Source organism: Notothenia coriiceps, unplaced genomic scaffold (assembly GCF_000735185.1).
Source record: "Notothenia coriiceps isolate Sejong01 unplaced genomic scaffold, NC01 NC01_scaffold00005029, whole genome shotgun sequence".
In the NCBI taxonomy this organism is placed as follows: domain Eukaryota; kingdom Metazoa; phylum Chordata; class Actinopteri; order Perciformes; family Nototheniidae; genus Notothenia; species Notothenia coriiceps.
In genome coordinates, this window is record NW_011337730.1 from 128872 (window position 1) to 153793 (window position 24922).

The window sequence follows — 24922 nt, forward strand, 5'->3', positions numbered from 1 at the left end:
GTCTAGACACTGGTGGTGATGTTGAAGGATTTGATGAGGAGATGGGATGAAGAGGAGGCGTGACGAGATCTCTGGATTAGCTCTCCTGGGCACAGGATATGATGAAGGGAGGTGGAAGGGGAGGAGGCGGGCTGCAGCATGAAGACCTGAAATCACAGCTGACTGCAGGAGAGAGGAGAACCATTTTAAAGTTTGGCTGCAGCACGATGATTGGCTGCTGGAGATTGAGGTGAAATGTAATAGGTTAAAGAGAACGCCTGTGATGAGCTGATTATATGCAGCTGCGGAGTGAATGAATGTGTACCCAGTCTTCCTGAAAGAACTTGTGCTGAGCTTCATGTGTACGAGACTCAATGCCTTTTTGTTGTTCCTCCACCAGCTGAGGAACAGTCTGAAGTTCCTGCTCGGCAACCTGCAGGGCTTCGACCCCCGTGTGCAGGCGGTGGACCCCAAAGAGATGCACTACATCGACCAGTACATGCTGCACCTGCTCCGCGAGTACAGCATCAAGGTGAGTTCAGGTGTAAAGCTTGTTGACCTCAGTCCAAAGTGCCTCAGCTGCTGACTGATATGTGTTTGTGTGCAGGTGACGGACGCCTACACTGAGTTTGATGCTGGCCGGGCCATCCGTGTCCTGCAAGGCTTCATCGCCAGAGAGCTCTCCAGCTTCTATTTCAGCATCATCAAAGACAGGTAAAGGCTCGGCACAACAGGAACACAACTTGTTCAGTGTGCTAGCATTCTTCCAAATACCAAGCACTTCACAAGACTGAAAATATCCCTTCATGTTTCTTCTAAACTCGCACATCTGTTTGTCCTGCTTTGTTCCTTGTTCCATCTTTTCTCATTTCTGCCTCTTTATGTACTATATTTTCTTAATGTTTTATGTTATTAAAGTTTCTTGAAATAGTTTTCTATCTGTGTTTTTTAATTTTTGTTTAATTTTTAATGAATGCACCACAACACAAAGTCAAATTCCTCGTATGTGTTAACCTACCTGGCAATAAACCTGATTCTGATTCATTTAGGTTGTACTGTGATCCAGAGGACTCGCTGGGCAGGAGATCGTGTCAGACTGCCTTAGAGGAGATTCTGGACGGAGTGACCCGATCCATCGCTCCCATCCTGCCCCACCTGGCTGAGGAGGTCTATCTGCACGCACCAGGACATGGTGGTATGTGCCAATCACAACCACACAGTATATTAAGTGTTTGCTTGCTAACAAGAGTATTCATTAAACCACATTTGTTTCTGCAGAAGGAGAGACATTATTTAAGAGCGGCTGGATCAAAAGCAGCTCAGTGTGGCGCCGCCCAGGATTGGAGGAGGCGGTGGAAGGGGCGTGTGCCATCAGAGACTCCTTCCTGTCTTCCATTCCGGGCAAAAACGCAGCTCAGTACGACCTCAACATCGCTGTAGAGCCCGGTCTGCTGTTTGAACTCATAGAGGTCAGTGAAATGTTGTTAGCAAGCCAATTTCTTTCATGTATATAATCAGTCTATTTTTAAGGGATAGTATAAATTCAAAGTCCTCCTCTTCACCCCCAGTCCCTGCAAGAGCATCCCAGCTCCACCTCGTCCCAGCTGGCGGAGCTGATGATGGTGGCGCGGGTCAACCTGTGCAGCGTGCTGCCCCGGGACCTGCCCTCAGACGCCCTGCTGAGCAGCGGCTCCTTCCTCATCAACCTGGAGGGTGAGGACATCCACACTGAGCGGATGATTTCATGTGCACAGAGGTTTTACACGTTCCATGCAGCTGGATCCTTTTGGATCAGATTGAAACCAACAGCAGGTTTTGTTCTGCACTGGTGACAGGGGTAGCTGGAGGCATAATGTTATTTTAATTTATTATGAATGGGAAACATGCTTTGAGGGAATTTCTTAACATTTTGTTCAAACGTCCGCTTAGACTATAGACTTCACTGTGAATTATTTTTTTATGGCATTCTATAATTTTACTTTTTAAACATATGTAATTATAGCGATATGGCATACAACACATATTACCTTTTTGATGAAATATAATGGCATACCATTTTTCTGAAGGCTTTTTCAATGAAACATTTGTGAAATACTACAGTATACAATGTTTTCTTTTTTAAATGAATATTTAATGATATACCATACTACAATTCTTTTTTTATTGAATGGTACTAGGACTTGTTTTTAAATGCATTTTTATTAAGAACAAAATGTTGACTTTTTACAACATTTGATACACTCCATAGTGGATAAGATCTACAACATTGTGTACAACACGTGATAAGCTATGCCTTTTCTGATGTGTGTCCTCTCAGGTGGTGTTATCCGAGAGGACAGTGCCTACAAAATAGCCGCGGTGCCCACCTCTGCCGCCCGCTGCCCGCGATGCCGTCGATACACCGCCGACTCAGCAGACTGCCTGTGCCCGCGCTGCCAGAGTGCCGTCTCACAGGCTCACTGACAGGCCTGTCAGCACGACGACCAGCAAACCTCCTATCGACTGTTGTTTTCCTGCTTCGGGTGAAGTTCCTCGTTAGACAAGGTCTAACAATCGGCAGAGAAAACTGACTCCAAATCTGCATCACTCCGCTTTTCTGTCTGCTGTCAGTAATGCGAAGACACAGGACTGGCATTGTGATGGAATGGCCTGAACATCGCATAAGATCACTGTTTCAGGCTTCACTGCCTTATGTACTTACATTTGTTCCAGAGCAGCAGGTTGAGAACTCTAAAACCAAAATGACAGCCTTGGTCCCTCGTCTGGCCTTGAATGAGCTTTGTTCTTGTACCACAAATCAATAAGCGTGAGAAATGTTTACCGTTATGTACAGATGGGAATTGGAAGATATTTACATTTATTTTCGCTGTAGAAGGGATGCTATTCAGTTTTTTTGTAATGTGTAAACAAATCATTACGATGAGGGTCACACTTTCAATAATGCTGTATGGAAGAAAAGTCTCTAAATGATAAATAAATGGAGTTTCATCTCTAGACATGATATGAGAGTAATGAAATGATCGGCTAATGACACTGCATTAGAAAGCTCTTTATTCTGCAATGACACAGACTACAGAATAGGAGACAAACAAACAGGCACAGATAGTACAGTACTGTCTGCATATATAAATAAAAAATAAGGTCCATATTTCTTTATGATACATCTCTTGTCCATGGGAGGGAGAAAGGAAGAAGGAGAACTGAACTCTGATATGGCACACAGTTAGGACACCAACACTGACATGTGATCTCTAAAGTTCCTCAGACAAACATGCCCTGTCCATTAATAACCATTCCTTAAACTTATTTTCCAGACAATAATCTTCAATAACACAATACAAGTTACATGCGCGGAAAATATGATGGGTTAAAAGGCTATAATATGCACTCTTAATCTTTCTTCAATTAAGTTGTGAGAACAAAGATATCTTATTAACATGAGCCGAGTGACGAAACACAAAGTCTCCATGACAAAGAGGTTCAGAAGGCCGTTAATCATATTTTCTCGTTACCCTAATGTGGTACAGACCTTGTTTTATTTCTTAATTTCCTTCTCTCCACCTGCCCTCACTGACCCTGCCTCTGAAGGTGCTGCCCTCCACCTCTCGGGGTCAGCCCTCAGCAGAGAGGGCCTCCACAGCCTCCAGCAGGTGCAGGGCCAGAATGTACTGGGCGTGGTTCTCCGGCAGGATCTCAACCAGCCGGCCCACCAGCCTGCTGGTCTGGGACAGGGGGACGAGGGGCAAGCGCAGCTCACTGGGGTCCTACAGGACAAAACAACACTTTATCAATATTACGCTGGTAAACAGGCAGCAAGACTATAAGGGCGACATGGTGTGTGTTCCTATCAGGGAGAATACCATCAGTGGACAAAACTCTTTGTGTTTCCCATAAAACAGTGGCATTGTGTAAAGAAACTGCTATTTAAAAAGGGTAAACATTCGAAAATAAATGAATATTTGCTGGTGATTTTCAGGATCATATATAAAATATTTGACTTGGTGATAATCGAAAATAATACAAATATACACTTTAGACCTTTAATGGATGTCAGAGCAATAAAAAAAAGAAATAGGATGCACAAGGGTTAAAAAGGAAAATGAAAATAAATCCTGTTGAGTGAGAAAACTGAATTATTTAATTATTTTCACTAATGTCAGTAGTCTGATAGCTCTGTAGCTGCAGACAGTAAGGTTGATTTGTAGATTTGTGGTTCAGTGTCCAGTCAGAAATGTCCTCAGTGTATAAGATGACATTGTCTGTTGCCTCACCATCGCCTTGATCCATGTGCAAAGGGTGGGGGGCAGGCGGGCCAGCAGCTCCATGGCGGACTGCGTCTGACTCTGGCTGTGGAGCAGACAGTAGCTCAGCCTCTGTCCCGTCAGCACCAGCAGCTGGGAGCCCAGCACGTCCTTATCCTCCACCTCCAGCATCACCTGGGGGGGGGGTAAGAGGAGTCAGAGCAGGATACTGGACTGAATCAAGCCCTGTGGTCAGGAGAATAGTTTGTTGTTAGTGTGTGCCTGCCACAAAGGAAAGCACATGTTCCCTTGCCTCCTCAGCGCGGGGGTCCAGGCCCTGGCTGTAGAGCTCACAGACCAGGTGTCTCCTCAGGATGTCGGGGTTGACCTGCAGCAGGGAGCCCAGCTCCAGACACAGCGAGGGCCACCAGTCAGCCTTGGGGCCATTCGAGGGGGGAGTGGGGGACGTGTTGCTGGAGGCTGGGATGGACGGATCGTTGATAGCCTGCACCCAGGCCGTCAGCACCCGGAGGAGGAACTGAACACAGGAGGAAGGAGGGATTAGAGGACGGGTACGGAGAGGGAAGAAGAGTCGGAAGCAGATGAGGAAAAATCCTATTTTTTAAGATCTTCTTTTTCTGTTGACCCGTCGTTGTAACGCCAGCTCTCACCTCTTGTCGTATTGACACCAGGCCGGGGTCCATGTCTCCGCTGGGCATCAGCTGGATGGTGGTCAGATCTCTGAAGAAAGCATTCTTACCCTGAGAAAGTAGACAGACATGTTGGTGCACAAATAACTCAACACAATAGGGTTTAGTTTTTGTAATAACAACCAAAGGAGAGAGTTCTTTATAATATTTCCCTTTGGTTATAACAGGTAGCAAAGATAAAAAATGACACTTAACCAATGCTAGGATCACAATCTTAAAAATAATAATATTAAATATGTATTGAATTCAAAGTGGCCTGGTGACTTTTTTTTTATTGTTTAAGTGTAAACATTCAATAGCCCAAATAAGGGGTGCCATGTTTAAAAACTTAATTTACCTTGTTTTCTGACACAATAAAAAGTTTAAATTAGTTAATAAAGTAATTACTGTTAGTTTAACCATTACTGTTATATGGAAAACAGTTTATGTATGCTGTCAATTTGAGTTCTTAGAAAGGAAAAAAATAAATGAATCGAATCTCTCAGGTCCGACTATCGTTAGACGAAATGTAAATGTGTGTATCTCTAAAGGATTCCCTTCACTAATCATGAGTATATGTGTGTCAGCAGTCTCCTCACCTTGCTGTCAAACAGGCTGAGAGGTTTGACCTTCAGGCTAAAGGTCATAGCAGCATGTAGCAGGGAGGCGACCAGGCAGTGGTGCTGCACCAGAGGGTAGTGGACGCCCCTCTGCTCCAGGGCCATCTCAGCCAGAGACGCCGGGCCCTCTGCCCCGCACCACGCCTCCTCCATGGACAGCTCCGGGGCCGAGACCTCCTCCACAGCAGAGTCCGCCTGCGGGGAAACGCAACAGAGGAGATGATGATGAGAAAGGCGTGTGGGTTAGTAAACAACATATGGTTAATTAACATTGTTACCACGTATTTAAAGTGCAGAATACACACATGCACAAATGTAAAGCCCTCAAAAAGTGGGCTTTTCTCATTTTCCTGGCACTGTTGGGTTTGAGACTCACTGAGCAGGATCCTGCTGTTTGACACCCGAAGGCCATTTTTCCATTTCATCTGCTGAAGGCTTCTCTTAGCTTCATGAAAGTGAGTTTAATACGAGCAGGATTTGTGACATGCAAGCCAATCACGAGTAAGTTGCATACTGACTCGTGGTTTGATGTGGAAACTCGTAACCTGCAGTTGATTGAAGGTGGGTCACTACAGGCCCATTTATTAAGTTTAGGATATTTTGTTTCTATAACAAGTCCAATGTTAGGCTATTGAAAAGACACATCAGTAATATAGATAGAAATAAACTGAGGGAAGTTTCATGGTAATATCAGATATACTGTTTTACCCTACTGACCTGCAGTGTCTCTCCTTTACTTTTGATTTTTTTAACAAGGTGACTATTTTGTGAAGAAACCATATCATACACCAATTCTAATTGCAAGCAGCATGCCACATCACATGTGTATCAAGTACAGATGTGGTTAGTAGGGCTAGTGGTTTCTCCATGCTTTTTACAGGAATGTCTTTACTTACAAGGTAATCTATAAAAGACACAGGGCTCGTATTTTTAACCAATACTCCAGTCACCTCCATGAGGATCTGCAGCAGCTGCACACAGCAGCCCAGGAAAGAAGTCACGGCTTTGTCTCCCATCCCGACGTCCTGCACAAACGAATACATGTCCTTAATATGGAATCCTAATAACATAATTATACAATCAGAAATAACTTCAATTCAAATGTACTTACCCGTCGACATAAGCGATCTTTGGGTGCTTTCCCCACCTAGGAACAAGAAGTGTGAACATCTCATTTAGTGCCTCTCAGACTCGAAAACACATAGGCATACGTATGTGTGTGACTTACCTTCTCCATGAGGTAGGCTGCTGCTGAGAAGCGCTTCACAATGAACGTGCTCCACATCATCGCAGAAATACCTGAGAGGAAAATCCAACAACACAGTAGAGAGCGTCACTTTCAGAAGGTACTATTATTTTCACTGAGTATATATTTGAGTTGTTATTTAATGCATACCTAAAGAGCAGTTCACCCTTTACCTAATGGATCTGACATATTATTAGATAGATTAGAAAAACTATTATATTAAATGATTGGTAAAGAAAAGCCTCTCACCTAGCTTGATATGTGGACTGGAGACCAGCTTCAAATGTTCAACAGCACACCATAAATATTGGCCCTCCTACGAAGAGAATAAGGAGTCAGTCCAGATGTATTCATTACATTCATAATAGTTTTCTTTACAGATAACTTGTCAAGCTTAAGAGCAAACTAGAAAATGCATTTCCTGTTGAAAATGCATGTGAATGCTGTAAACTGTGTACATTTGTTGCTGAATATTTTATTAGTTGAATGGTCTCTGTAGCTGCTTTTAGCTACAAAAACCAAGTAAGTGTGTTGCTGAACTTAGCGGAGAAATGCAGAAAAGTCAAATGATTTGAATCAAAATTGTTACAGCTTAAATGCATTGCACTTTGTTGTAAACTGGAAAGTGAAATGTTAAACTGGAAGAGTAGGAAAAATAGTGAAGAAGCTTAATATTTAAAAGAAAAGGTTTTAAAAAAAAAGGTATAAACAACAAAATGTATAGCCTTGATGTCCTAAAATAGCTGAATCATTTAATAGTTTAATGGTTTCTGTAGCTGAAAGTAGGCTGAAGGAGTTAAATATTAAATGTAAGTAGCAGTGAATGAATGTTATCAAACACCTGTGTGTGTAAGCCCAGAGATCAAAGGTTGCCATGGTGACGACGTTATCAAACACCTGTGTACATGAGCCCAGAGATCAAAGGTTTCCATGGAGATGTGCTGTGAAAGGAGTGCCTTTCCATTGTTCTGAATGAGGGATAAACCTCTTACATTTCTAACTATAGTTTAAAAACGGTAGATGCTTTCAGTAAAATGTCAACGCGTGGAGGATGTCAGGACCGTGAGGAGTGTCGGAATCTGCTTTTTGTGCACTTTCGGGTCCATAATGTGGCATTTTTGGCAGATTTACTAAAGGTGTGCAGCTGGTGCTCTGAGGACAGATCAGGCTGAATGGATCAGGCTGAATGGAGACATGTCGAACGTTTTTGTCACTTCATGCCCCCAAGAGGCATTTTGTTTAATTTTTTTGCTTAATTCTTTTTTATTTTTCAACGTAGGAGAGGTTTTCCTAAGTTTTTCCTGAAAAATTATCTCCAAGGAGTGTAGGGTTTGGGAATTATGGCAGGTTTAAAACCTTTTTTGTATTTTCAATACACACTAATGCCTCTTTACCAAGCTCCAAACTAAGTTAAATATCTCAAAAAGTATAAAATATATGAAAAATCTGTATAATATAAGTTGTATAGCTGAATGTCTTGTGAGCGTTTTAAAGTTGGAATGAAGTCTCTAGCTGAAAGTNTGTGGAAGGAGTAGCATTTGGCGCAAGGTGTAGGTAAAAGAGGATTTGAAGGTTCCTCCCATTGAGTTACATGTTAAACTAGAGAATGCAATTCCTGAAGAAATTGCTAGTGGGAATGCTTTATGCTGAAAAGCTGACGCTAAACTGCTATGCTGAAATGTAATGTGTAGGAAGAAAGTGAAGAATTAAGATTGAAATGAAATGTGTAAGAAGAAAGTGAAGAATTTAGATTGAAATGATAAGTGAAACACTGGGNAACGTTTTTGTCACTTCATGCCCTCAAAAAGCATTTTGTTTAATTATTTTGCTTAATTATTTGTCATTTTTCAAGCTACGAGATGTTTTCCTACGTTTGTCATGATAAATTATGTCTCAGGAATGTAGGGTTTGGGAATTATGGCAGTTTAAAAAAAATATATGAATGCGAATTTCAAGCTGTCCTCCACTCTTGCTGTGACATCACACACTCTAGTTAATGTTAAAATGTGAAGAAAACCTCTAAAACAAGGTCTGAACAATGTTTAATAACTCTAAAAGTAAGAATCAGATTTAAAAGTTGTTTTACACGAATACTGTCAGAAAGATGTGTACAATTTTAAAGTTGGAATGAGGTGTCTGAGTGAAAGTATGAATGAACAGTTAGCAGTTGAATTGCATGAAGATTTGTTGAAGTCTGAAGATTTTCTCCATTGTTAAAAATGTTAAAAATGGGATGTATTATGGGATGTATCTCTGGAATTATGAAAGTTATGAATGAGAAAAGTAATAGCCATCGATTCCCGACCGAGCTGAACGTTTTGATGTTTGAACGGAGTTTCTGTGATGTTCAATGCGGGAGGAGAAGAGGGCCAAAATACCGGCGAAATAACAAACTTTTCGTGCGTAGAATAACAGTTAGTTGGAAAGCTGTTAACAGAATTCCCACTAAAAAAGTGAATATTTCAAAAAGTATAACATATTTTGAAAAAGTTGAAAGTGTCCCATCATGTGCTGAAAAGGCTGAATATTTTGACATTTGAATGGTTTCTGTAGCTGAAAGTATGCTGAAGTTATTGAGCCAAAGTATTTGGTGAAATAATAAGAAGTTGAAGAATAAAGATTTGAAGAACTATAGTGGAACAGCATTCAAACTATAGCGGAACAGCATTCGCACTAATAAAAAACGTACACAAAAAACTTGGAACCTGGAACTAGAACCTAAAATTGGAATTTAGAACATGGGATTTGAATTTGAATATGGAATATAGAACTGGAATATGGAATTAAAACTTGGAATAAAAACTTGGAATTTAGAATGTGGATTTGAAACCTTAAATTGGAAACTTGAATTGGAATATGGAATTTGAACTTGGAATATTAATTGGAAATTGTAATGTGGAATTGGAACCTGGAATATGAATTCGAAATTGGAATTTGGAATGTAGAATTGGAGGAATTGGAATTTACATTTGGAACTGGAATTTAGATTTGGAATTATTTAGAAAGTGGAATTTGGAATTGGAATCAGGAATTGGAATTTACATTTGGAACTGGAATTATTTAGAATGTGGAATTTAGAATGTGAAATTTAGAATGTGGAACTTGGAAGTGGAACTTGGAAGTGGAATTTACATTTGGATTTGGAATCGGAACTTAGAACCTTGAATTGGAATTTAAATGTGGAATTGGAGCCTAGAATTTGGAATTTAAATGTTGAAGTGGAATTTAAATTTGAAATTTAGAACGTGAATTGGAACATTAAATTGGAACCTAGAATTGGAATGTGGAATTGGAACCTGGAATGTGGGATTGGAACCTAGAATTTGGAATTCAAATGTTGAAGTGGAATTTTAATTTAGAACCTGGAATTGGAATATGGAATTGGAATGCGAAATTAAAATCTGGAATTAGAATTTGAAATTTAGAATGTGGATTTGAAAATTTAAATTGGAACCTTGAAGTGGAATATGGAATTGGAACTTGGAATATGAATTGGAAATTGGAATTTGGTATATCGAATTTGGAATCGGGAATTGGAATCTACATTTGGAATTGCAAGTGAAATTGGAAGTGGAATTGGGATTTGGAACCTTGAATTGGAATGTAGAATTGGAACCCAGAATTCGGGATTGGAATTTCAGATTTGGAATTTGGAATGACAACCTGGAATTGGGGTTTGGAATCGAAACTTTGGAAGTGGAATTGGGATTTGGAATCCAGAATTTTTTGATTGGAATTTAAATATTGAATGGGAATTTTAATTTATAGTCAAATTTAGAATTGGAATCTAGAATGTGGAATTGGAATTTTGAATTAGAACCTGGAAATGGAATTTGGAATATGGAACTGGAATAGCAATTTGGAATTTGGGATAAGAACCTTAAAACTGTGGAATTGGAACCTGGAATTGGAATTAAAACCTGGTATTGGAATTAATATGGAATTGAAAGAATCAAGCTAATATATAATTAGGTAAATTGAGGACAATAGAAATAAGCTCAAATCTATATTATTTAATAAACAGAAAGACTTATGTGCATGTGTACCTCGGGGTCTTTGTTCCACTGCACCACATATTCCCAGCAGCAGTGGGCGGAGAGCAGGTCAGGAGACAGGGAGTGAGGGAAGCGCTGGCAAACTGCCACTAGCAGCTCTGAAAAACACATAATGAATTAATCTCAATGCGTCTGTATTCAAACAATTTTTTATCAGAAGCCAAGATTTGCTATGAGATCTTATTCAGTCCTAAATTCTGACCTGCTGTTCTGTCTGTGTCCTCTTGATTCCCCTCCTCCAGCTCCTTTCCTTCGCCGGACTTCTGCTCAAGTTTTTCATCTGCCTCTTCTTTCTTTTGGAGAATCTCCTTCAATCGCTCAGGGGCCAAGTTGTGCCTAAACACCCACTTGGAGATACTGTCTGCAATGCCGCCTATATAGAAAATTAGATGAATTAATGAATTAGATAGATGAAAAGAACGGGATTAAAATAACATATACAGTATAAAACGATCAGTGTTATGAACTAAAAAACAGAATATGAGTACTGAAAGAAGTATGAGTATAAGAAAGAATGAAAATACTTCATAATAAGGTAAAATAAAAAAAGAAGCATGTAGGAATAATGCTTTACGCCTGTTAATGTCCCTGAGGAACTTCTTTATGGTCTACCTGTGCCTCCCTCCAGCAGCGTTTTGATGGAGCACTGTGGTGCAGCGCCCACTGTTGAGCCCTGAGGAGGAGGCACCAATAGCAGAGTCTGCAGCACCAACACATCCTCCAGCTGGCGAACACACACCAGCCACTGCTCCAGCTCAAGGGACACTGCCTCCCACTCTGACTGAAACTGTCACACACAAACACATAAAACAAGCAGGAAGTCAGGAAGTATGGTTTAAGTGTCAATATTAGAACCAAAAGAAATGAAGTCATAGTGCTGTTTGTGTTGCAAATCTGTGTTTCTATGTGTGTATGTGTATCTGTGTGTGTGCATGAGACTTCTCTACCTTGCTGTCAGCCCGGCTTGTGATGCTAGCTTTGGTAGCGCGGTGAGCAACAAAAGCAGCCAGCAGAGCAGCAGCAGCGTTGTGGGACTGGATGCATGTAGTGCGGACCTGCTGCCACCAGGGAGAGATAGACTGGGGGTCCCAGGAATCCTCAACTGCACCTATTGAGAAAAGAGAGAGAAGAAGAAATGGTGACTCTCTTCTCCTTTTGTATTGGTTTGACTTGACAGATATTCAAGCAAACATGTCAGCACACTCTGGAGACATGTACATACCTTTCATGTTGCTAAGGGCGATGAGTAGTGTGTGTAGATTTTTTACAGTTTCTTCTGGTTTCTGTAGCACCTCCTTCTCTCTTTGCAACCACACACTTAGCAACAGGGACTGAAAGAAAGAGGAATGTCCTAAAGACTGCTGTAATGCGCATTTTTCACATGGCAGTTTTTATGGCTATGGGAAACATTCTACAAAAAGAAAAAACTACCTGATGACCATTATCTAAGCCGGATCTATATTGCTTTCTCTCCTTAAGAACAGGTGGAAAACATTTATGTCAGGACCATTTTGAAGTGTTTGTTGTTGTTATATTTATTCTGGCCACACAATGTTGAAGTGCACCATTACCCTATGCCCTAAATAGGTGAGGTTTAATGTCTCCTTGCACTCTAAACAAGTTATTCCTATATATTTCATAAATAGTATGTTATGTTACATTATCATATCTCTTTTGCCTGGAATAACTCCTATGAAAGCTTTTAGCTCTATTCAGTAGATGTTATGGTGGTGCAATTCAACCTCCTGTGGTAGAAATGAGTATTACAACAACAAACATGATCGTGCAAAAAATTATGTATTCACCGATTTAAAAAAATAAAGTTATGTTCCCACCATTTTAACATAAGGTTCTTTTTTTAAGAAACGTAAAAACTATTAACCTGGCAAAATCTTTTTTTTCAACTGTTCTTAGGTTATTGACATATGATGGAAACAATTTAGATTAGACTTAGAAAAGGAAACACCACATTATCATTATCCTATTTATCAGCCTCTTCATCCATCTTACCAGGAGCTGCTGAGGACTGATGCCTGCCTGCTGCAGTGTATCACACATTTTATGGAGTGGGCTCTTTCCACACAGACAACCCCAGAACATAAAGTTCCCTGTGAAGGAAACACACGATTAAAGTCCTCAGTCTGGACTCATGGAATGTACTCAAGATGTCTGAAGTCACTGAGATTTCTGTTCATCAAAGGGTTGAAAACATTGCATTTCTGTTCTCCTCCATAAGACTTGTTTTGAATATTTCTCTGGTATTAGATAAACACTTAAACATCTTAGTGTCATGTTACCCTACCTAGCTGATTCCATTGGGTTTCAGAGCCGCGGATTACCCTCAGCTCCTCTCCCTCGGTGCACTCCATCTGGGAGAGGAAGGCCTGGGCGGGCAGGAGGGAGTTGGGCGAGTCCTGGGCGAAGGACACACTGGGTCTGGTGGTGAGCTGAGCGTAGCGTTGTAAGGTAGGACCAACACGGGACAGCTCCTCCTCGATGCCTTCCAGGGACTCCTCCTGGGGGGGACCACATCGGTATTTGTTAGTGTACATCCGTTTAAGTGAGGGAAAAACAAGCAAACAATCATAAATAAGGAAATGATAGATCATAAGGTCCCGCTGCATGAAATAAGGATAAATATTACAAAAATAGCAACATTGTGAGCCTGTTCTTTCAAGAGGTTTCCAAGACCTACAAAATTCCTAGACGACTAATACTCAAACGATTTGGTTGACGAATCAATGATTGATTTAGTTAAGTCATTAAGCATCCAAAAACACATTTGTTTCTTCAAATTGTTCATCTTTAAGTTTGACCGCAATACCTGTTTCTACATCCATGTTTTTTGAAATATTTGTTGTTTTATGGTTCACCATCTTTGGACCTATATTATAGTTTATTATTACTTTTACTATTTAAAAAATATACAATCTTTTATAATGTTTTCATCCCTACCCATGTTAGCATATGCTATGTTGTTTTACAATGTGTTGTTTATGCGAGTACTATGAACAAGCTTTCTGTAGGTGTGTCCTCTCACAGTTCCAGGGCAGGTCTCTGTGTCTGCAGCCGAGTGCAGCTGCTGGATGTCGGAGTAGAGCTGAAGCAGTTTCAGCTGAGAGGAGCAGAGCTGCTGTAGAGCTGGATCCACCTCATCTGGGTCTGTAATGCACACATACACAACAACACAGAAATTCATTTCCATTTGTATGATATGTACATAGCTTCACATTTACACTAGTTCACATTTCAGCCATTAAGCTGGGCACATTTTTTGGAAACCAGTCAAGGACTCTTTTATTATTACATCTTAGATATATCAAACGAATATATATTTTCTTAAATATAAACTGAATCATTACCTTGTTGCTTTAGAGTGTCATATAAGGCAGATGTGATGTTAGCAAGACAAGAGACAGGAGCATTCTTATTGGACAGTAGTGACTCCAAAGCCTAAAAGGAAGGTGCAAAGACTGCAATTAGAAATACTACTGTGTATTAGTGTCTGAAGCAATCAGTATTTTATATTTGTTTATACCTGCTTTTTAATGGCGGGATGTTTGATGTCCAGCAGCGCACTTTTGGCTTCGCTCTCCAATATATCTGAAAGAAAAGACGAGTAAGTAGATTTTGGATCTCAGTTTATAGAATTATATCTAAACCTCCATTCTGATCTCACTCGAGGATGTCTTACCGGGCTCCACCTCTCTGCTCCTGAGGAGAGTAGTCAGTTTCTTTAACAGGTGCATATCTTTGGCTCGCTCACTCTTCTTGTCACTGAAATGGACAAAGATACGGTTTGAATGGATTCTGTGCAGCACTCATTAAAAGGGTGTCTTAAAAATGCTTGTAGACTAGGGTTGCGGTCGAATAGTCCAAAAATCAGCGTCTATAGCTATCGTCATGGGGTTAAGGGATAGTGGATAGGAGAATTCAAAAGGACTTAGGAGAAGAGACTGCAGTACTTTAGAGAATCCGACTGCACTTTCATTATCCGACGTGTTTATGATGCGCCAGCGGACGTCATAAATGTGCGTCTGCTGCTGCTGTGGGGAAACTATGGAAACTACAGTTTTCTATACAGCGGACTACAACATGGATGTTTATTAAGAACGAGGGACTACTGTAAACTCATCTAGAGACTCTGCACCGTGCTCTCATGCTGTTGTTTTATGCTTTGTGAACGAGAACAACAGAGAAACATATTCTTCATGACCAAAGTTGTAATTGAAATAAAAAAGGAAAGTGAAATTTATGCTCGTCACCCTCTCCCTCCGGTCAACATTAATACAAATGATCCCAATACGTATGATTGTATGAAAATATCTTAAAATCAATACAAATCTATTTATTATAAACATTGGTCCTTAACATCTATCACTGTGGATAAATAAAATGTTGACTTTATTTGATCATTTCAGTAAAAACTAACGTTCATATTTCTCTTTTTGATTATAATACTGATGAACGTTCAAAACAAAGCACTTTGGCAACTTACCACATACGTTTTAAAATGCCTTAATAAGCACGCGTAACTTTCATGATACTCATTTCAACCGTCATCATTGTTTGTGTCCGTGAACGGACCGAACTGTTGTGTGATGGCAAATGCTGTTGCCTGCAAGGCATTGTGTGGGGCAGCAGTTTCTCCTCTCTTTCGTAAGGGGAGGTCAAAGTGGTTCCCTAAGCTAAAAGGAGTTAATAAAGGAGCTTGAAACCGGCTCCCCTTTTCAATATCATGTAGAGAATTCGGAACGGCACTTATCATGGCTGCCACTGAGGGACTTCCGGGTCATTTCACTCCGTTAGGAAGGTTCCTAAGCTAAATGGACTATTCGACCGCAACCTACTGTAGGAACAAGGTATCACAGCCTAAAAATCCATGATTGAGGGCAAGCGTTTTGAAAGAGTATGACGGCTTTTGTAGTTGTGGTTGAAGACCGTGCAAACGTAAATGATTACAGTCCAGTTATAATAAATTCCATCGCCTTAACATTCATTAGCATTATCCAAATAAGGTTTTGCCGAATTTAGGGAGCGAAATATGTACAAAAATAAGAAATATGTGTATTTTACCATTTGGTTTTTGCACGCACTATGTCTGACGTATTGACTAGTGTGCTTCAGAGGTTGTTCACTGTGCCTTTAAATTGCCTTCATGACAGCTGATCTACTGTTTATTTAAAGTGAACGTATGTGTGTTTTCCTGTGTGTACCAACCTGAGGGCCAGGTGGAAGGGGATGTTGACGGTCCTCAGAGCTCCTGTGATGGGATCCAGCAGACACACCTGCTGCGTGTGGAGCTGCCAGCCCTTACTAGTCACACTGTTCACCCCCATCAGACGGTAGCCAGCATACAGCAACCTGAAAGTGTGCAAACACATGAATGAGAGAATAATTTACATTTCACATTTGTTTTACAGTGCAAGTGCTTTTGCGATATGCTTGTTTGTGATGCTTTTAGGCTAAGACACATCTGATTTGCTTGTGTGCATGTTTGTACCTGCAGTGTTTGCCCACAGTGAAGGCTCCGACTCGGGGTCCATGCTGCATCCCCCACACCTCCAGGATCCCTCTGCGCGGCGCGTAGATGACCAGGAACAAAGCATGGCGTCTGGGGTGGGAGGCAGAGGGGGATGACTCTCGATCGACTCGCTCCTCTGGAACCTGCAGCCATCCCAGCTGAGCATCTCTGTAGCCTGCAGGAAGTTAAACGAATGAATGGTCACATTTACATTTCGGGGACACATCAATTTTTCTATTAAATGCATCATAATTGATTATAAAGTAGGAACAGACTCCGTTAATGTATTTTAATTTTGCCAATCTTGGATATGACAATATTTTGGGCATCGTATTCATATTTTGTACAAACTGTAAAATCCACTGAGAGAAACGTAACATTCCTGTAAATGTCTGTATTGCCAATACAGACATTTGTACACATTTCTTTCACCTCATGGAGAGAACATAGATAATCTTCTTTAGTGGAATAACCATGTTATTATGCCAACTATCATAGTGATGGCTTATTGGTAGATGCAGACATAATGAATAATGTTTTACCAAAAGGTACACAACAATTAGGTGTAATAGATAAATTACTTGAACTAACGTAACATGTTATACATGCCATATTTACTTTCATGTTACACCTTTAAACACAAACTAGAAATGTCTTACTTTAACAAGCTTGGATGAGGCTGTCACTAAGGCAAACAGTCGGCACAAACCCAGCACATTTGAACTTTTTCATCTTGTGCATCTTATTGGAGAAAATGTGTTAATTTCTGTCCAATGCCGATAAATCTGACATAACCAATGAAGCGCCAATATTTGCGTGCCTCACGAGTTCAACTTCAAAACCTCTTAATGGTTCCCTTCTCAGTCCTTGGTCATCTTTCTCCTCACCTTTCCACATGCGGATAGCCACGCCCCTTGCCAAGTCCAGCAGCGAGACCCGACCAAAGTCATCCGTCACTCCGGCCAGCGTGTTGCAGGGGGACAGACAGATGGACTCGCCATGACGACGGGAGTCTGGGAGACCAAATCTGAGTGGAAGAGGATTTAAGAGAATGAACGATGAATTTTCATGAACATGCTTCAGGGGGCAATGAGGCCTTTGTGTTGAGATATCATGACTGATACCTGATGGTCAAGGGAGTAGCAGGCTCCACCTTCGGCTTCTGTTTCTGAACTGCCTCCTCTTCATTCTTATGCTTGTTCCAACCCAACCATCCACTGGGAGGAAATAATGAAAAACACACAAAGAAGGTTAGCAAGAGACAAATTAGATGATGAATCTATGTGGGAAAAATGGATAAAGGAAGACTAGAAAGTTGGGAAAAGTAATACAGGAGATTTGGCGACTGACAGGCAGTTGAGATGAGAGGAGACTCAGGGGAGGATAGAAGCAAACCAACATCCTGTATTAAGCAGCATTGAGCAGAGAGCAGGCTATATATATCACAGTATTGATTGGGCTGCTGGAGCAGAACATAGCTAACAACAGTGCTGCATTCATTCTTCAAGTGTGTATGAGACAGGAAAGAAATGCTCACACTGGCACAAGGAAACATTGGACAACCCTATTTATCTTTAAAGTCATGCACTACACAAATGAAAACATGGTCATTAGTTTAGTCCAGTTTGTTCCGTAATATTAGTCATTTAGTTTGTAAAAAATAATGATGTTCTAAATTTGCATATTTTTAAAAGGTTTTCTTATACAGAATAGTGTAATGGTCAGGCAATATTGTAAAAATTATCCACACACACACACACACACACACACACACACACACACACACACACACACACACACACACACACACACACACACCTTGCAGCACTGAAGAGAGCTGAGGTGAGTTTGCTGGCCACAGCCAGAGCCACGTGAGAGAGGAGAGGCTGGGAGCTTCCCTGAAGACAAACAGAAAGACAACAACAGCTGAGTTTACTCTCCCTAAATACACTCTTATGTCTGGCCCTGTCTCTTGAATATACAGTTAGGTTGCCTTATTTGCAATCCTCATTGGAAAACAAACAGCCTGCTCCTTCTCTCTCTCACTCACTCACCTCTACAGCATAGTAGAAGCCCGTGTATGGCCCACCTCCCACAGTGACATACTGGCTCATAGCGGGGGGGTTTCCCTTGACTGAAGCATGAAACCCCCCGAGGATAGAAGCGTTCTTCATCTGGTCAAACACACACAGCGTCATCACGCCTAACAGCAGGAGAGACGGAGGGGAACAGGGATGTGGGGAAACATTGAATAAGTGCTTACAGGGTTTCCTGTCATCATTCTTTAAATCTTATTTTAAATCAAATATTTAAACCAGATTCGGATTGTTGTCAACATATTATTAAACTGTAATTCAAATTGACCTCTAATCACTTTTACCCTGTGATTCAAAACAAGGTCAGCCAAAAACACCAATCAGTATATCATAAGTGATAATTAAAAGTAATTTCCTACCCACACTACAGTGGTCCACAATGGCGTCCATGTCCTGCAGACCCCACTTCTTATAGGCCAGGGGAGGGGGCTGGATCACATCACTGCCTGCTGCTGCCGCTGGTTGGATCAAAAACACAGCTTGTCATTGAAACACCAAATGTTTGACATGGGTTTTATAATCTATAGTTGCACTCATGTCTAGAAATTAAGTTACATTTAAACCAGGTACATTAATATTGACAGGAATCAAATTTGGTCAAATTAAATGGAAGACGCACACACACACACGACTAGATGCTCAGAGAAAACCCGCTAAAGCATGGCTGCTAATCTAAAAGGGGGTATGAGTGGGGCAGTTGTAGTTTTGTGTTTTTTTCCTTAGTACCTGAATGCATTGAGGCAAACACTATCCAAACAGCCAGCAAGAGAAGAACGCATCCATAGTTAGCACACTTAAACACTTTTAAAAAATCGTCAAGTTTGTTCGCTAGACGCTAAAACCCTGTGACTCTTATCCTACACTATAAACACACAAGCCAGTTAGTCACACACACACACACACACACACACACACACACACACACACACACACACACACACACACACACACACACACACACACACACACACACACACACACACACACCTCTTGCCACCTGGTTCTTGCAGGCCCGCAGAGACTGGAAGAGGCTGAAGCCGTCGATGGTGACCATAGAAGCGGGGTACAGGATGCTTAACTCTTCATGCTGCGACAGAAAGAAAATACACAATTATCAAATATCTGCCACATATCATAACGGGATACGGACAAAAGTTAAGGAACAAGAAGTACGTTTTCTTATGGGGTTACATGCTGGATTATTTTTATGAATCAAAATCTGAGTCTTAGCTTTTAGCTTAGGAAACGCTGGACCTTCCTTTACGAAAGGAAAAGAGAAAATGCTGCCCCACAATGCCTTGCGGCCGCAGCATTTACCACCACACAACAGTCGGCCGTTCACGGAAACAACCGATTATGACCGGGAAATTTGTATCATGAAAGTTATGGTGCTTATTAAGCATTTTACAACTTATGTGGTAACTTGCCAAAGTGCTTTGTTTTGAACATTCAACACTATAATAATCAAAAGGAGAAATATGAACGTTACTTTTTTACTGAAATAAAATAAAGTCAACAGTTCATAGTGTCTACTCAGCTTTATTTTAAGATCTTTTCATACAATCATACGTATTGGGATTCATGTGGATTAATACGTGTGGACGGGAGGGAGAGGGTGACGAGCATAAGTTTCATTTTACTTTTTTATTTAAATTCCAACTTTGGTCATGAATAATTTATGTTTCTCTGTTGTCCACGTTCATAAAGCATAAAACAACAGCATCAGGGCACGGTGCAGAGTCTCGAGATGAGTTTACAGTAGTCCGTCGTTCTTATTAAACATCCATGTAGTCCGCTATAGAAAACTGTAGTTTCCATAGTTTCCCCACAGCAGCAGACGCACATTTATGGTCCGCTGGCGCATCATAAACACGTCGATAGTGAAAGTGCAGTCGGATTCTCAAAGCACCGCAGTCTCTTCTCCTAAGTCCTTTTGAATTCTCCTATCCACTATCCCTTAACCCCGTGACGTTTCACTCAGAGGTCAAGGAATAGTGGATAGGAATAAACGATAGGGGCTGATTTTTGGACAATTCGACTGCAGCCCTGGTGATGTTGCTGGGCAACCAGCAGAGACTGTGTGCTGTTTTCCGTAGCTGCTGGCTTGAGTTTGTGGCTATCATGGTGTGTGAGAGAGTGTGTGAATCATCATAACATTTGGTAATGATCAGTAAATGTGTCAGTGAGTGTTTAGAAGACTAGAACGGCACTTTCCTAGATAAGATATTAAGATAAGATAAGACATTTTCCTAGATAAAATGATTGTCAGACACAGTTGTTGTAGGAGTCTTCGGTGTGTGCGTTACCTGCTCAGTCACTCCAGGATGACGAGGGATCTCATACGTGCGACACTTGAGCCTCAACACAGGGTCCTCATGCAGCAGCTGGGCCAGGAGGAGAACGCCATTCTGACCAGAAAGGACTTACATTTAATACTGACATTCCTGAGTATTTATTGAATGATTTAAAACATAATAATAATAAATGTCTGCTGAATGCCATTTTTGCATAGGCTAACGAAGCGTTGTAGTCCAAGGGGAGGTACCTCTGTGTAGAAGCGGACGTAGCCAGAAGTGAAACCCACGACCACACATGTCCAATCAGGCCGCCCTGTGGAGCTCCTACACACACATACATACACACATCGTCATGTACACAGAAAGCATTTTGCATTTCTCTCTATTCCCTTTTCTAGTAATTCTTACCGCTTCTGGCTTGCCAACGGTATGCAGATGGAGCTGCTCACACACTCTCTGTAGTGAGAAAACATACACAAAGTAGAAAATGTTTACTGTACAGCTCTCTCTCTCTCAAGAACTTAGAATAACTGTTCCTTTTGCTCATGTTTATTTGTTCACCCACTGTCAAACAACTATCCATTTTCACTGTGACTTTCTTCATCCTTGGTAGTGTCCGTGTCATTCTCCTTCCTGTTGTCATCCAATATGCTTACATTTTCCTTATACACTTGTCCAAAGATAGAATGCTAACAATCTCAAATGTGACCCTTACCCTTCATCAGTGCTGAGTGTTCCAGTCCAGGACACAGCCAGGGTCATCTCCTCTCTGCCGCCATCATCTGTACGCCACTTAGCTGTAACAATGAATAATCATTAACAGCAATGTGTAACTCCTCTGTGTGCTAAGAGATGAGTGAGTGTTTGAATATCTGACCTGAGAGAAAGACAGCCTTCTGTTCGCGGGCCACTACCAGCAGGTCGGAGCAGGGCGACAGGGACACGACACAGTCCTGCAGCCAGGGGGCCCTCTGCTCTGTGGGCTCCTCCTCCACCTGCAGGGTGAAGAGGACAGTCAGTGGGAGGAGGGTACCTGTACCTTCAATCTGCTAGTGATGTGAGTGATAACCCCATAAACTGTTGGCATTCCACTTTGTCACATTTTGCTTTAACTGAAACACCAACTTTTCCACGTCAGCCGCATTTAAAAACATATTAACCATATTTCAAGACTTATTTTTTCATTTCCCACTCATCCACTTAGGTTTTTCTATTGCTAACGCATATCAAAAGTGTATGGAGATCGCCTAATGTGAAAATAGAGACACATAATGACAGACCTTTGTGGCAGAAGTCGTTTCCTCCTCTTTGTTTTCCCCGCTATCCCATGCCGACTCCCACTCAGAGGTCTCCCAGGACACATCATTTTCTGTAAGGGAAATTACAATAGATATGAACTTGTGACATCATACCGATTTGTAATATAACAGGGCAAACATAACAGTGATCCTAAATTCATTAAAAAAACGGACTATGTGAAATAACAGGCAGTAGGAAAGTGTTGGCGTCTAACCGCTAAAGCAGGGGTCGGCAATCTTTTTGATATGAAGTGCCATTTTTTTTAAAAATTGTTATCAGCGTGTCAACGATCGAGAATTATCAACGGGGGGGGTTGAGGTGCTGGACGCTCGTGAACTATCAGCAGGAGGGCGGGGAAGCAGTGTGTGGACCTGTCAGCGCAACTTACATGATGCCGAATTTAACAAACACATTTAAATAATTGGTTTAAACGGCATAATAATAAGGACGATCGTCCGTTCTGTGATTCTCCAGAGCACACATGTTAGGATATTAGGCTCATGGAAGTGAAACGAGGAAGCGGAAAAACAGAGGTCTGTGATGTATTTTGTGAAACAGAAGAACAGCTAAATAAATGTAACGGCCTCCCAAGAAGAGCTCGCCTCTCCAGTCATTTAAGTTAAAGTTGGTTATTGAACCTGAAGCTTGTTGCTTCTGCCCTCCTTGACTATGGTCTGGGAGCCGACAGAAAGTTCAACACACAGATGGCCAGTCCGCCCCTTTGTAGCATATTATTTCGATAACAGATGAGCAGATCGCCACTGGGCTTTCAACTAAATACACAGCCACGCAAAAACTTTCGGCATTTGTACAGCTCCTTATGGGTACTGCAATTAGTGAAGTGCTTTCCTCTGTGGTGAAACGATCAGCACTGCACCACGGAGGAAAGCGGCAGAAAGTCACCTGGAGATAAAGAGCGGGGCTGCGTTGCGTGCATGGCTTCCTTCTGCAGGTAACGGGGAGACGCGCTCTGGCGGCGGTCTCGTTCAGGATTGGAAAATACAATTTCAATATTTTGCACACTTATTCCTAGTGTGCCACTGGTTACGGTGCCGCGTGCCAGGGGTTGCCGACCCCTGTGCTAAAGACTCGTTAATGAAACTGTACCAAACCATAAAAAATAAAAGGACAAGAGGGAAACACTAACAAAGCATCTCCAGAGATATAAGCTTATCACACTCACTGAGGGAACTAAGTGATGTTGCAAAATCCAGACTGAAATCCTGTTGCCATGGACATTAATAATGTAGTGTGCAGTCTGTGTGTGTGTGTGTGTGTGTGTGTGTGTGTGTGTGTGTGTGTGTGTGTGTGTGTGTGTGTGTGTGTGTGTGTGTGTGTGTGTGTGTGTGTGTGTGTGTGTTGGTGTATGTCGGAGAGTGTGTGTGTGTGTGTGTGTGTGTGTGTGTGTGTGTGTGAGAGAGTATATGTGTGTGTGTGTGTGTGTGTGTGTGTGTGTGTGTGTGTGTGTGTGTGTGTGTGTGTGTGTGTGTGTGTGTTGGTCAATGTCCTTGCCATACAAGAACAAGGTGATGACACCATCTGTGCGTTAAAAAGTATCAACATGAAAGGGCATTAGAGCCCCTGTGTGTGTATGTGTGTTCTCCTTAGTTGAGCATCCTGCAGTGATGTGTTCAGGTGCCTCATGTGGGATGACTCATAGCCAAAAGGGCAGACACTTTTCTCCTCCTCCCTTTCAGCACCCTGCTGATGGTATCGCACAGCACAGATGGAGCTCTCTCCATCATTCACTTTGCATAGCCGTACCATCAAATGATTTGCCTTTATAACTACAGTAAGGCCGTTAGAAAATAGCAGTTTTTCATATAATTCATTTAAGATTAAGCACTGTCTTGTATCTTTTTTACAGCTTGTGTTGATACTCTAGTGATGTATGTGTTTTCTACTGTGAATTTGTATACATTTGCTGTCAATGTTAAATCTTACTTTTATTATATTTGTACCTTATTGTATCTTTTAAATAATGTTTACTCTGTGTAATGCTTGACAACACTGCTGCTGAGACAAAAATAATTGCCCTATTTGGGAAGGAAACACTATGTATCTCTCTATCTATATATAATGATCACCTGAAACCAACAATTAAAGTTCAGGTAGTTCCAGACAAACTGATCAATCCCCCTTTCCGAACTGAAGCCACAGTGCTGTGACATTATGAAGCTACAGTCCTTAGGTTAGCTAAGTGTTCGACTAGCTAGTTCTAGAGGCAGCTAACTGGACTAATGTCACTTTGGTTAACTTATGTGCTGTAGCATGCTACAGACCTGCATTAGCCTTGTCTTTCTAGTGTTAGCCTAGTTTAACTCACCCGTTTGATTCTTCTCCTCCACCGGCTCGTTTTTCTGGCTCTGGAACAGGTAGTCCCGGACCGTTTTGAGCTCCTGGAGCCGACAGAACTCCAATAAGCTGCAGGACATCTCTCTCCCGTCCCGTCAGGTAGACAGGGGATCAGCCAGTTAGCCCGATGCTAACAGTGCAGTTGTGGAGAACCAAAGTAGCTTAGCAGTTTGAGTGCGTTTTCAACTCTTGCTGTCGTGTTCACTTTATGACAGCCTGTCGACAAAGACAATATAACTTACTTGTCTGTAACGGGCCCCTAAATAAAATAAAACACTGGTCTTGTCCTCTTATTTTACCCAACATTTGCTGTTTCCACCCTAATGTGTTGATGACACATCGTTAGTACAATAACACGAAGGTACTTCCGGGTAAGAGCTGATTCGAGATTTTCAAAATAAAAGTGATATGACAGAAAAAGGGGTAACTTTTTAAATCAGTATACAAATTCCAAACCTAAGAAATGTTTTATTGATATTTGAAAAATGTATTGGTATATTACTTTCACCAGAGGGTGGTAG

At 41.4% G+C, this 24922-nt stretch overlaps 2 protein-coding genes across 4 annotated transcripts in view; one reads left to right on the forward strand and one right to left on the reverse strand.

Annotated features, from left to right (window-relative positions):
- Positions 1-2980, forward strand: part of iars2 (isoleucyl-tRNA synthetase 2, mitochondrial) — a 9743-nt gene extending 6763 nt beyond the window's left edge. Inside the window, exons 13-18 of the mRNA XM_010768056.1 lie at positions 380-511; positions 587-693; positions 1029-1174; positions 1258-1448; positions 1548-1692; positions 2297-2980. Of these exons, the coding sequence (XP_010766358.1) occupies positions 380-511; positions 587-693; positions 1029-1174; positions 1258-1448; positions 1548-1692; positions 2297-2442 (867 nt within the window). The 3' untranslated portion in view covers positions 2443-2980. The remainder of the gene's footprint in view (positions 1-379; positions 512-586; positions 694-1028; positions 1175-1257; positions 1449-1547; positions 1693-2296) is intronic.
- Positions 2981-3012: 32 nt separating this feature from the next.
- Positions 3013-24922, reverse strand: rab3gap2 (RAB3 GTPase activating protein subunit 2 (non-catalytic)). Of its 3 annotated transcripts, XM_010768052.1 has the most exons (36): positions 24904-24922; positions 24373-24617; positions 22028-22116; positions 21625-21742; positions 21463-21544; positions 21156-21203; positions 20996-21071; positions 20757-20858; positions 19438-19537; positions 18810-18908; positions 18409-18557; positions 18173-18252; positions 17479-17571; positions 17242-17381; positions 16334-16529; positions 16051-16194; positions 14525-14607; positions 14369-14433; positions 14193-14283; positions 13871-13992; positions 13133-13346; positions 12841-12938; positions 12053-12161; positions 11778-11938; positions 11443-11617; positions 11033-11203; positions 10822-10928; positions 7025-7091; positions 6758-6828; positions 6641-6676; positions 6426-6554; positions 5509-5724; positions 4892-4981; positions 4534-4758; positions 4251-4415; positions 3013-3743 (listed from the first exon to the last, which is right to left on the reverse strand). In XM_010768052.1, exons 2-36 carry the CDS (start codon positions 24479-24481, stop codon positions 3591-3593), a joined length of 4173 nt encoding a protein of 1390 aa, XP_010766354.1. In that variant the 5' UTR covers positions 24482-24617; positions 24904-24922; the 3' UTR covers positions 3013-3590. The 3 variants fall into 3 exon arrangements, with proteins under 3 accessions (XP_010766354.1, XP_010766356.1, XP_010766353.1); XM_010768054.1 differs by lacking the exon at positions 24904-24922 and having other exon boundaries at positions 6480-6554; positions 24373-24754; XM_010768051.1 differs by lacking the exon at positions 24904-24922 and having other exon boundaries at positions 24373-24754.